Source organism: Convolutriloba macropyga, chromosome 5 (genome assembly GCF_964194025.1).
Source record: "Convolutriloba macropyga chromosome 5, txConMacr16.3, whole genome shotgun sequence".
Classification (NCBI taxonomy): domain Eukaryota; kingdom Metazoa; phylum Xenacoelomorpha; order Acoela; family Convolutidae; genus Convolutriloba; species Convolutriloba macropyga.
In genome coordinates, this window is record NC_134472.1 from 56,004,944 (window position 1) to 56,019,066 (window position 14,123).

The following is a 14,123-nucleotide window of genomic DNA, read 5'->3' on the forward strand; positions in this document are numbered from 1 at the left end:
ACTCTTCAAGTCGTAAAACAAAACCATAACTCCTCTTCAAGTCACAAAAGCCTAAAGAAAACTCACAAAAGCCTAAAGAAAACCAAGACATTTCTTCTAGCCGTAAATTAATCAAGATGAGACCAATAATAGACTGGCTATCGTTTGGCGGCTATTAAAAAAATACCTTTCGCATTATTACTTGCCCAGGGTTCAGCTCAAACTTCAAAGAACACTTTATATAACATATTGCTTACTTGCATTGCGATGCTTAAGAGCACTCTTCAGGTGTGGTCGCCCATCCGCTGAAACAGCAGTTTACGTGACGTTTCTGCCCGCAGATCCGTTGATCACAAACAAAAGATCTCAGTAAATTTAAGTCCATCTATCAAGAAATGTAATTTTGTGAAACCTCAAATGTTTAATACAGAAGCGCTTAAAAAACTGAGTTCCCTATCAATTCCAAAAACTGTAGCAAAACATGCCGTAACTTTCTTCCCTCAAAGGAGCTTTTCATAATGGTTTCGTAATTTTGTCATCTAATGTGAAAGCGAATGAGAGATTAAGAGGTCATAGGTGGAGTGCGCATATGAAATGTTATTAATAGCCAATTGGTTCGGAATTTAGTACCTGGCGTTCCTTCTGGAGTGGAGCAGAGATTTTCCTGATTTCCATTGATGAGATCTGAGGGTATGTACACCACCCAGTTGTTAGGTCTATGCTGATCAAACGTCTGGGAAGCCGAGCTCACGTCGCCTGAACCAATTTAAAGCATTTTGAACTGCAGAACTTGAAAAAAATTTTAAAGGAATTCATGATACTCAAAACAGAATCTTTACCTCACTTTTTTTTTCTCGTACACCAAGAGTGAATGATAATCTCAAATTTTATTAATTTTGATCATTTTCCGTACTGTTAATATTGACCATTTTGATAATGATATCGCGAAATTTATAGATTATAAGCATACAAATAGGCTATACAACAGATGCTTCCCTTGCACAAACTTTAAATACCTTGACTGCAGTATTGACGCGGATCTCGATGGGAGACAGTCGGTGGCGTTTGTGGTATCCTAGTTGATGAGCTAGAGGGCGACACTTCAGAGGAATTCAACGCAGGTGGGGCTGAAGGCGCGTAAGGTGAGTCAGACAAGTTCCGCTGGCCTCTTTGACCACGGTTTGAGCTCCTCTGTGATTCTTCCTCTGTTTAAAAAATTCATTTCTAGGTGAAAACTTTTAACGTCAAAGGTCAACCTATCATTTTGACCACAAAAATTATAAGCGATTCGCAATTACTATACTTTAGAAATCGTCAAGCTTTAGTGTATTGTATCATAAGAAACTAGTAAGCCTCTTAGAGAACTTTTCAGTGACCTTAGGTTTTCCCAGTTTATCCCTTTTCTTTAGTTAAAAAAGTCGATGATCAGACGGAAAATCGGATAAAACATCGCAGGCAGATTGCAATAAAATAGCAGAAAATTGATGAACATAGCCGGCAGATTGCCGGAAAATAGCCGCGATAGACGCTTGTGGCCTTCCATGAACTGAAACAACCAAAGAAATAAGAGATAAATCGACCACCAGTCCTTTAATAGACCACTAGGGATAGATTCGGACTGTCAATTTTATGACACATACGGTCTATAAGGAAAAAGTGCTCAGAGAGCTTTTTCAAAATTGATATTCGAAATCAAAAACTCAAGACAAATACTCAAGAATTAGGGCGTATAAGTTTGGCACTACTTAGATGCACACTATTGGTCTTTAACTAAAATGTTTATGAAATTTAAAGTTCCATAAGTGAGATCAGAAGTCATTTTTTGAGTGAGGTAAGTCACGCAACTGGCCTAAAAGCAGAAATGACGTCACGCACACAAATTTTAACTGCAAAGCAATAGAAGTTAGTGAAAAAGTCAATTCCAAGAAGTCAATTCCAAGAAATCAGGTCGTAAGAATCATCGATGGAGACGACGAATTAAAAAACATAGCAGGACAAGTCCTGACGTACAATTCAAAGAATTTTCATTGACTTAACGAACAACAAGACCTAGAACAGACAATGAGTGAATTGGGAAAACCATTTCTAAAAAATCAGATGAAAAAAAAACAAAAAAAAACAGAAAATCAATGTCAAAATGCTGCTAGGGAGAACAAAAAACCACTAGTGAGATAAGTAATTTTTATTCTAACAAAAAAACTAGGTCCAGAATGAGCTGTGAATGGATTGTGAAAACTATTTAGAAAAAAATCCGATCCAAAAAATCGAAAAAACAGTAAAAATAAGAGTGAAATTGCCGCATGTGAACAAAAAACCATTATCGAGAAACCGAATTTTTGTTCAAACGCCATTTTCTCACTCTACTTCAAAATTAGAGCAAAAAAAATGCACGCCGCAAAACCACTCGCTTTTTCGCTCCATTTCCTGTTTCGGCGTGACCAAAATTACCACTCCAATTTGACTTCAAAATCATTAAAATGTGTGAACAGATCTTATAAAAGACAGCGCCTCAATACATTTCAAATTCTTTGAATTGTAAAAAACCACGATGTCCCCAATAATAGCCGCTATCGCTTCGCGGCTATTAATAAAAAAAAGAGCGGAGAAGAGAAAATTCTGTTTTTATTACTGACTCTGAGATGTCATTGGAAAAAAATAGACTACTTATGAGTTGTTTCCGTTAGCTAACATCAAATAGCCTATGAGAGTGACATATAATCAGTGGACCATATCCCCTTCAACTAAAGATAATTTGAAAGTGCGCTTAATCATTTTTGAGAGTGATGTAAGTCACATATGACCAAAAGATTAATCAATCAAATGAGCAAAAAAAACAAGCTCAATTAAGACTGAAAAATGACTTCAGGCATAAAATTTAGTCAAAATTGCAGGAAATGAGTCAAAAAGCATATTTGAAGTGAGGGTGACGTCATATTGTCGCAACAAAAATCTTGAGGAATAAAAAAAAGCAGCCGGAGGAATTCAGAAAGCAACTCGAAGCCGCAGATCTTCGCCCACAACAAAAATGTCTTTGAAGCCAGAACTTTTTTGCATCCAAACACTTATTCTTCGCTTCAACAAAGCCAACTAAATTATTTGAGAGCAATTTTGACCGCCATCGTATTGAGAGATTCGGCTTCAATTCATTGAAGGAAGCAAAAATGAAAACAATTAATTACGACAACATTTAGAAACCACACAAAAAACAAAACATAGCTGGCAGATTGCCAGAAAATAGCCGCAATAGCTTCCTAGATCTAGAGTCTCAACAAACAGTAAAAGACAGACCAAAAAATTCGTCTATTCATTGAAGGCTGATATGTTATATTTTGCCTCTATTAGCTGCTCTCTAATAACCTTCATTTAGAGTGACACACACCCATTTGACCTTATCTCTTTGAATTAAACTAAATAAAAGTCAATTTCAAAGTGAGGAAGTCATTTTTGAGAGTGAGGTAAGTCAAAAGCGAACAAAAATTCAATCATGCAAATGAACAAAAAAACTCGCTCCACAAAGAGCGAAAAACGACGTCACGCACGGGTCAAATATCAAAATCGCTACGGATCAAATATCAAAATAGAAAAGTGTCTAACTTTATGCTGTCACTTTGTAAAGACATAGCCAGCAGATTGCCGGAAAATAGCCGCGATAGACGCTTGTGGCCTTCCATGAATTGAATCAACTAAAGAAAAAAGATAGACAGGTTGACCACAACTCCTTTAGTAGACCACCAAATGTTTTGGGTTACATACGTACTGTCATTTTTATGATACACACACGGTCTATAAGGAAAAATCCCTAAAAGAGCCTTTTCAAAACTGATTTTCGAAATCAAAAACTCACGACTAATACTCAAGAATTAGGGCATACAAGTTTGACACTACTTAGATGCACACTATTGATCTTTAACTAGTAAATGTTCATAAAATAAAGTTCCATAAGTGAGTTCAGAAGTCATTTTTTGGAGTGAGGTAAGTCACGCAATCGACCTAAAAGCACAAATGACGTCACGCAGACAAATTTTAACTGCAAAGCAGTAGAAGTCACTGAAGTCATTGAAAAATTCAGGGTAAGACGAAACAAAAATCTTAGACGAAGTAAAAAAAGATAGCAGGACACGTCCTGACGTACAATTCAAAGAATTTCCATAGACTAAACAAAAAACTAGACCTAGAGCGGACTGGGAGTGGATTGGGAAAACCATTTCTAGAAACAACATAAAAAAACAGAAAATGTCAAAATGCCGCATATGAACAAAAAACCACTAACGAGAAATGGAATATTGGTTCAAACAAAAAACTAGGCCTAGAGTGAACTATGAATGGATTAGAAAAACCATTCAGAAAAATGTCCGATCAAAAAAATTTTTTAAAAAAACAGTGAAAATTGAAGTGAAATTGCCGCATGTGAACAAAAAAGCACTAGCGAGAAAGCAAAATTTTGTTCAAACCACCGTTTTCTCACTTCCTGTTTCGGCGTGACCAAAATCTACCTCAAAAAATCATGAAAATGTGTGAACAGATCTTGAAAAAAAATAGCAGGACAAGTCCTGAAAAACAATTCAAAGAATTGAATAAAAAATTTAGAAGTATTCTACCTGACAAGCAGATCAATTAAACAATGCCAGCCAAAACAAACAAAATCATCAAAATTTTGAAACTAAAACAATCAAACTGAACAAAAAAACACTCATTGCTAAAACTCTGGAATCTTTTACCCCTTAGCCAACATATGATCATTTTTAATATAACCATTTCAAAAATAAGCTTAAAACCATTTTTTTCTGAAATCGGTCCAGTATTTCATCTGCGAGACCTGAACAAATTCATTGGCCCTTGAAGATCGATTGACTCGAAAAAGACCGAGAACTTTAATGAAATGCTGCTGAAGATTGTGATATTAATATCTTATGAATCATTTCTGTGTCCCTAGAGGACATTCAAAAACCAAACTCCAAGCCTAAAAAATTCATTGTCTCAAAGATTGACAATTTTAACAAGCTCAAATTTTATCGAAAAGGAACTTCCTTCCATTACACAATGAAAACCATTCAATTACCCCCTAACAACTATGTAATAACATACTACCAGACCTTCGAGGAGGTTACCTGGCTACTGAGGCAAGAAAATTGAATAAAATATTTAATTTTTAAAAAAATTGAAAATTGCGAATTTGATTAAAATTCTTTAAAATAAGTTCTAAAAAAACAAAAAAAACAGAAAATCAATGTCAAAATGCCGCATGTGAACAAAAAACCACTACCGAGAAACCAAATTTTTGTTCAAACACCGTTTTCTCACTACTTTAAAATTAGAGCAAAAAAAAATGCACGCCGCAAAACCACTCGCTTTTTCGCTCCATTTCCTGTTTCGGCGTGACCAAAATTACCACTCCAATTTGACTTCAAAATCATTAAAATGTGTGAACAGATCTTATAAAAGACAGCGCCCCAATAACAATTTACATTCTTTGAATTGTAAAAACCAAGAGACGGCCAATAATAGCCCCAGCTATCGCTGTGCGGCTATTCAACAGAAACTATTTCCGTTCAGCTCTTGAAACCAAAATATTGTACTATGAGCAACATAACTTGTACCGTTGTAAAGTAGCCAAAATTTTGAAGATGGACAAAACTGATAAACCCAAAATCTTTTCGGATCAAAAATTGTGACAAAATGACGGATCTCAAAGTTCAAAACTCTCTGGATACAATCTCAGAACCTTAATTGAATCGAAAAATTTTTAAAATAATTTTTTGGGTTTGGCGCCACAGCAATTCAGAAAAATTTAACACTGAGCTCTCTCATATTGAATATATCCTTGCCAAAATAAATTAAACTTCAATTAAAATCCAAATTTATCAGGAAAGACAAAAGAAAGATAAAAAATCTTAAAAAACGGAAATGCAAAGAAACTCCTCACAAAACAAACATTAGTATTTTCAGTCTAATGATCAGTCCTAAGTTAAAAGTAAATCGCACTGAATCTCAGAACTGCACTATAACATTACAAATAACGCAAAACACTGAAACGAACTCAAAAAAGCAAAAAAATAAAAATTAGGTAAACAAATGATCATAAATATTGCCGAGAAAAAGATGGAGCCAAACTCTCAGAACTGCACTATAACAGAAATGCCACAAAACATGGAAACGAACTCAAAAAATCAGAGCAAATAAAATTAAAAATTAGATCAATAAATGATCAGCAAACTTGGCGGAAAAAATATTGGTACCATAGGATAAAAAACTTCAAATAGCCGATAATACAAAATTCATGGGAAAAGCCAAAATCTGAAACACAGAAATAGGAGCCAATTTTGCATTTAGAATACATCATTAAGCTCTCGAAAAACACACTGTAAAATCACTGACCCAGGGTTACATTTTACTGCAGTTTCGATCAATAAAACGATGGAAAAATCAAAGGCAAGGAAAAACATTGAGTCAAATCGACGAAAAAATGTTGAAAACGGTCAGCTATACTCACCATTCTTTCGAAAAATCTTCGAGATAACAAAAAATTCTCTCACTCACCAAAAATCAGTTAATATGGCAGTTTTACTCACTTTGGCATGTAGGTCAAAACGCCACCTGAACACATTAAGTCCGGTAAACCAAAACCTCAAGAAAACCAATCCTTCTCTTAAATTCGTAGAAAAAACCAATACTAGCTCGCTATCACAGCTATGGAAAAGGCCAAAGGGACTATAATAATTAACAGAAACTTCATTTGAGAACAATTAGCAATCAATAATAAATGTTATTTACAAAGCCGTCGTTTAAATTTTATCTTTTACCATTACCTGCATCATCAATTATTCTTCCAATTTACAGTTTGGTGCTGACTACAAACACTAAAAAGTTTTCGTCACTTTATGATTTAACTTATACAAAATTCGTTAATTCAAATTTTGACAGAAAAATAAACGACAATTTTGACAGAAAAATAAACGACAAATTAACAAGAAAACCAGAACGTAGCTGGCAGATTGCCAGAAAACAGCCGCAATAGCTTTGTAGATCTGCAGTCTGAAAGATTTAAAAAGACAAAATAAAAAAATTAGTCTCTTCATTAAGAAATATTTTGAAATTTTGATTAGAAATCAGTATAACTTATTGCTTCTATTGCTTAAATAACCTTCAATTAGAGTGATGTACCCCCAACTTCACCTTATCTCTTTGAATTAAATTGAAAAAGTCAATTTCAGAGTGAGGAAGTCATTTTTGAGAGTGAGGTAAGTCACGTGTGACCAAAAATTTGAAAAATTTAATTACACGAATGAACAAAAAACTCGCTCCACTTAAGATTGAAAAATGACGTCACGCACGCAATTCAATTGAAATTACATGAATGAATGCCAAAATTACTTCATCAAAACAACTGGTACTTACTGAAACCACTCATGTGATTTTCTAAAAAATACTTTAAAAAAATTATGAAAAAATTATGTAAATTGAGGACAAATTATAAAAAGCTCTCAAAAACAACTTGCAAAAAAAACTGGAAAAAGTTAATATTTTTTTAATAATACAAAAGCATACGAATCCCAAGAAAAATTCCATACAGCCAATAGGGTATCCGGGTGCTCGCAAAACAACAGGCAAGTCACAATAGGCTAAGAAACTTGTCTAAAAAACAGAAAACGAAAAACTTGAAAAATTAAAAAAAATAGTTCCAATTTTCGCCATCTTTCGTCATATTTCTCAAAAAAAATAATTCATATCCGCAAAACTGTAACCAATTGTTATCTAAAATTTGCTCAAGTAGAAGGGATCTTTCTTATACCCATTTAAGCCAGTAAAACAAAACAATCTTAAAAAAACCGAAAAAAACTAGCCCAAAAATCAGCAAAATATATTTGAAAAACCTCCGAATTAGCAAAAAAAACCATATGAAATTCCAGTAACCTTCAAACGACTACCAGAACCAGCCTAAAATTAAAACCAAATCATGACCAAACCTCTTAACCAAAAAAAAATAAAAACACTGCTTTAAAACGCCACACGTTAACAAAAAATTTCGCTCGCTTACAGAATTTTTTTTCATGCCTCAATTTTCTCGCCCTCAAAAAATATCCATATGAATAAAAAACCACTCTCTTTTCGCTCCACTCTTCAATTTGTTCAGCAATAAAATCACTCCAAAATTTTTCGCGTGTTTCATTTCCTGCTTCAAAATTCACTCCAATAAAACTGATTTAAAAAAGGACTTCTCCAATACTCCTCTTCAAGTCGTAAAAAAATAGCACGTCAAAACAATTCAAATTCTTTGAATTGTAAAAAAAACCAAGAGAAGGCCAATAATAGCCTCAGCTATCGGTTCGCGGCTCGAACGACAGGCGGGTTCAAAAACATTTCACCCCACCGTGAATCGAAGTATTGACCTCCCGCTTTATAACCATATTCACTACCGACTCTGCTATTTGGAACTTACTTTTACTATGCTGCAACCAACTTTATCAACAAGAGTGAGAGCAATAGAGATCACTCAAGAATGAAGAACGAAAGCGTGAACAAGTCACTTGAGAAGTCAAAGAATGTTCTAGAAGAAAAGCGCAAAATGGTCAAGCAAAAAATTTGCATAAAAAGGACCAACATGTTTACAATAAATGCTTTGAATTTCGTTCAAGAGCAATTAACAAAATACGAAATCTTACATCGCAAATCAATTTTTGGAAGCACGTGGGAGATATTCAAATTATCCACAACCAGTAACTCTTATCTTAGGCAGCAAGCTGTAAAGGAGCATGGTAGCCATTCTCATGGTTTTTAAATAGATAAGCATTTCTGGAAATCACTGATGAATTGATAAAAAATTTTCCTGAAACTAAAAAAAAGACACTTTCAGCAGTTTTAAAAATTGTATTTTCCTTTATTTTTCATCTCAGATACGATAACAACAAATTTTCCAACATTGAGCATAGCAAATTAAAGGGCTATGTGAACCGGAAAAAATCTTTCAGAAATTTTAAAGAAAAATTGAACTTTTGCCTTTTTACATCGTAAACAGTAATACGAACTTATGAACAGCGAACACTTTAGACTCCACGGTTATTAGTGTCATTGGGAAAACCACTCACCTTATCTCTTTGAATTAAATTGAAAAAGAGTGAGGAAGTCATTTTTGAGAGTGAGGTAAGTCACGTGTGACCAAAAATTTGAAAAATTTAATTACACGAATGAACAAAAAACTCGCTCCACTTAGAGTGAAAAATGACGTCGCGCACGCAATTCAATTGAAATTACATGAATGAATGCCAAAATTACTTCATCAAAACAACTGGTACTTACTGAAACCACTCATGTGATTTTCTAAAAAATACTTCAAAAAAAAATTATGAAAAAATTATGTAAATTGAGGCCAAATTATAAAAAGCTCTCAAAAACAACTTGCAAAAAAAAACTGGAAAAAGTTAATATTTTTTTAATAATACAAAAGCATACGAATCCCAAGAAAAATTCCATACAGCCAATAGGGTATCCGGGTGCTCGCAAAACAACAGGCAAGTCACAATAGGCTAAGAAACTTGTCTAAAAAACAGAAAACGAAAAACTTGAAAAATTAATAAAAATAGTTCCAATTTTCGCCATCTTTCGTCATATTTCTCAAAAAAAATAATTCATATCCGCAAAACTGTAACCAATTGTTATCTAAAATTTGCTCAAGTAGAAGGGATCTTTCTTATACCCATTTAAGCCAGTAAAACAAAACAACCTTAAAAAAACCGAGAAAAACTAGCCCAAAAATCAGCAAAATATATTTGAAAAACCTCCGAATTAGCAAAAAAAAAACCATATGAAATTCCAGTTACCTTCAAACGACTACCAGAACCAGCCTAAAATTAAAACCAAATCATGACCAAACCTCTTAACCAAAAAAAATAAAAACACTGCTTTAAAACGCCACACGTTAACAAAAAATTTCGCTCGCTTACAGAATTTTTCTTCATGCCTCAATTTTCTCGCCCTCAAAAAATATCCATATGAACAAAAAACTACTCTCTTTTCGCTCCACTCTTCAATTTGTTCAGCAACAAAATCACTCCAAAATTTTTCGCGTGTTTCATTTCCTGCTTCAAAATTCACTCCAATAAAACTGATTTAAAAAAGGACTTCTCCAATACTCCTCTTCAAGTCGTAAAAAAATAGCACGTCAAAACAATTCAAATTCTTTGAATTGTAAAAAAAACCAAGAGAAGGCCAATAATAGCCTCAGCTATCGGTTCGCGGCTATCGGTTCGCGGCGCGAACGACAGGCGGGTTCAAAAACATTTCACCCCACCGTGAATCGAAGTATTGACCTCCCGCTTTATAACCATATTCACTACCGACTCTGCTATTTGGAACTTACTTTTACTATGCTGCAACCAACTTTATCAACAAGAGTGAGAGCAATAGAGATCACTCAAGAATGAAGAACGAAAGCGTGAACAAGTCACTTGAGAAATCAAAGAATGTTCTAGAAGAAAAGCGCAAAATGGTCAAGCAAAAAATTTGCATAAAAAAGGACCAACATGTTTACAATAAATGCTTTGAACTTCGTTCAAGAGCAATTAACAAAATACGAAATCTTACATCGCAAATCAATTTTTGGAAGCACGTGGGAGATATTCAAATTATCCACAACCAGTAACTCTTATCTTAGGCAGCAAGCTGTAGAGGAGCATGGTAGCCATTCTCATGGTTTTTAAATAGATAAGCATTTCTGGAAATCACTGATGAATTGATAAAAAATTTTCCTGAAACTAAAAAAAAGACACTTTCAGCAGTTTTAAAAATTGTATTTTCCTTTATTTTTCATCTCAGATACGATAACAACAAATTTTCCAACATTGAGCATAGCAAATTAAAGGGCTATGTGAACCGGAAAAAATCTTTCAGAAATTTTAAAGAAAAATTGAACTTTTGCCTTTTTACATCGTAAACAGTAATACGAACTTATGAACAGCGAACACTTTAGACTCCACGGTTATTAGTGTCATTGGGAAAACCACTCACTTTCTTTACTTTCTTTATTGAACTTTTCCATAACAGCTCAATTACATCAAAACTTCTCAACTTTTTTCGACGTAATTAACTTTAACAAGCAAAGACACCCGTGAGCAGTTAATTGGTGTAGTATTTATGGAAGTTATCAACTAGTGGGAGATACACTTTGGAAACTTCAAATCTACGTTTCAATGTCTAAGCCAAGACAGCTGTCCCCCATCTCATTAATCTTGGAGTCTTTATAAAATATCAATCAAAAGAAAAAAAATGGTCCCCGCAAAAGGACAAAAATTGTTTTGCGATTTACAAAGAGAAAAAATTTGTAAACGCATTGGCTGAAATTGAAAACATAACCGACTAAACGTCGAAAGAATTGCTCTCGAACGACTAGTGGGAGCTCTAATCAATTGCAGCCTGCTTCAGTCGGGTGGGGGGGGAGCGTAAATGGGACTAAGAAATTCAATAGTGGGTTGCAAATAACCACATTAGAGGTTAATATATACCACTATAAAGATTTAAAGTGAAAAATAGCACCAGTTTCGGCGCACTTTTCATTTGACTTTTGGTATTAAATTGCCGCCAATTAAGTTAAGCTGCTTGAAATTGTGGACTGAGAGAGAATTTTAGATCACGCGAAACGCAAAAAGTAAAGGGCGTAAAAGTCACTCGAAAAGTCAAAAATGTCAAGCGAAAATTTTGCATAAAAAAACATAGCCGGTAGAATACCGGAAACGACTCGAAAGTTGGGGCGGGGGGAGGTGGTTGTGAGGGGGAGCCAGGTGGGTGGGTAGATAGGTTGGGAGGTGTGTAGTGCGGTGAAGGGTGTAGGGTGAAGGGAGGGGATAGTTTGGGGGGTAGGGGTAGTTGGGGGGGGGGGGGGGTAAGGTAGGTGGTTGGTGGGGGGGGGGGGGGTAGTTAGGTGGGTAGATAGGTTTTGGAGGTGGTTAGTGCTGGGGTAGTTGGGGGGGGGTAGCTAGGTGAAGGGAGGTGGTAGGTGGGGAGTTAGTTGAGGGGGGGCTGCGGGGTGGTGGGGGGGAGGTAGGTGTCGGGTGGGGGGGGTAGATAGGTGGTGGGGGGGGTTGTGCGGTGTAGTTTAGATAATTTGGGGTGACTTATATAGGAACAGAAAATCTCAAAATGACCTCTTCACTTTGAACATTACCAGCAGTTACTAATAACTATACATTATAAACCAAACTACTGTTAAAGTCCAATGTTCGAAAAACAGAAGTCAACAATCAAAAACGGAGGTAAATGCTCGAACAGAAAAAAGTCAAGATTCAAGTCATGAACAAACTTGCTTTCTGCTGAAAAAAATCATCGCCGGTAGAATATCGGAAACAACTTGAATCGTCGTGCATTATAATCTCTAACCTAACCTTACCAAAATCAGAACATCAAAATAGACAAGAGAAAAAAAACAAAAGTAGCCCAACAAACCACATTAAAGTGTTTGAGAAATTCCGCCGATTTTTTAGGTGCGGGGGAGCTAGGTGGGGTGGGTGGGTAGATAGGTTGTGGAGGTGGGTAGTGCTGGGGTAGTTAGGGGAGGGGGGTAGATGGGGTTAGTTAGGTGAAGGGGAGGGCATAGTTTGCGGGGAAGGGGTAGCTGGGGGTTAGGTAGGTGGTGGTAGCTAGGTGAAGGGAGGGGGTAGGGGTGGGGGGAGGGGGTTGTGACTTATATAGGAACAGAAAATCTCAAAAATGACCTCTTCACCTTGAACATTACCAGCAGTTCCTAATTACTAAACATTGCAAACGAAGGTACTGTTGAAGTCCAAGGTTCGAAAACAGAAATCAACAAACAAAAACGGAGGTAAAAGCTCAAACAGAAAGAAGTCAAAATTCAAAACATGATCAAACTTGCTTTCTGCTAAAAAATCATAGCCGGTAGAATACCGGAAACGACTCGAATCATCGTGCAAAATAATCTCTACCCTAACTTGGACAAAATCAGAATATCGAGAAAAACACTAGAAATAACGAAAATAGTAGACCAATATAACATAAAAAGCGTTTAAAATTTTTTCAGTTCAGGGGTGTGGGTAGGTGCTGGTGGGTGCGTGGGGGGGGTGTAGGTAGGTGGGGTGGGGGTAGGTAAAATGCGGGGGGTAGGTAGGTAGGCAGGTACGAGGGGGGGGGGGGGGGGGGTTAGGTAGGTAGGTACGAGGGAGGGGGGTAGGTACGTTGGGGTTGGGGGGGTGAGGGGGTGGGTACGTTGGGTGGGGGGGGGGGTAGGTACGTGGGGGGGGGGGTAGTTTTTTTTTGGGGGGGGGGGGGGGTAGGTAGTTAAATCGGATCAAATGTTCTCAAAATGACCTCTTCACCCCCACAGACTGTTACCAATTGCTATACATTACAAACTAAGCTATTGTTAAAATCCAATGTTCGAAAACAGAGGTCAACAATCAAAAACTGAGGAAAAAACTCGAATAGAAAGAAGTCAAAATTCAAGTCATGAACAAACTTGCTTTCTAAAAAAAAACCTGTAGAATATCAATACTCCTCTTCGAGTCGTAAAAACCTGTAGAATCTCGATACTCCTCTTCGAGTCGTAAAACTTGTAGAATCTCAATACTCCTCTTCGAGTCGTAAAAAGACACACACGTTTACAATAATTGCTTTGAACTTCGTTCAAGAGCAATTAAAAATTCGGTGAATTTTACTAACGCTAATTTTTTCCATTCCCTGGTCCACACCAACAACGTTGCTATCCTTGTTTTTGATGCCTGCCTTGCAAGAAGTTGAAAAATGTCAACTTTAAGGCACTGATTAATTCGCATTTGTTACTGCGATCAGTTTGCTCTGCGTTGCAGAAGAAAAGGTTTAATTAATTTAGCGGGGTCCCTCAATCGTTTAATTTTGTAATCTTTATGAATTAATCCAATTTTTAACCATCTTAGCGGGCGACCTGAAAAGACCTTTAAGAAATTTTTCTGAGTTTCTCTCATTTTCTCTGACAAGAAATTCTACAAACAAAACATATAAAAGTAAAATTCCTTCGTTGCTATTCTAGGGAACTAGAATAATCATATATTCTTTAATGAGTTATCAGTGATGTTGGTCACGAACATAAATATTCATTGCTGACTACGAAACCGATAATTATTTAATCTAAATTCTTGATGAAAGTGCAAACTTAGATCAAGGTG

The 14,123-nt window shown here is 35.9% G+C and overlaps 1 protein-coding gene across 1 annotated transcript in view; it reads right to left on the minus strand.

The window, feature by feature from the left end:
* The window catches only part of LOC142340423 (uncharacterized), a 464,952-nt gene that overhangs the window by 79,481 nt on the left and 371,348 nt on the right, over positions 1-14,123 (minus strand). The window contains exons 10-12 of the mRNA XM_075390999.1: positions 996-1,184; positions 610-735; positions 237-284 (exon numbers count right to left, since the gene is read on the minus strand). Of these exons, the coding sequence (XP_075247114.1) occupies positions 237-284; positions 610-735; positions 996-1,184 (363 nt within the window). The remainder of the gene's footprint in view (positions 1-236; positions 285-609; positions 736-995; positions 1,185-14,123) is intronic.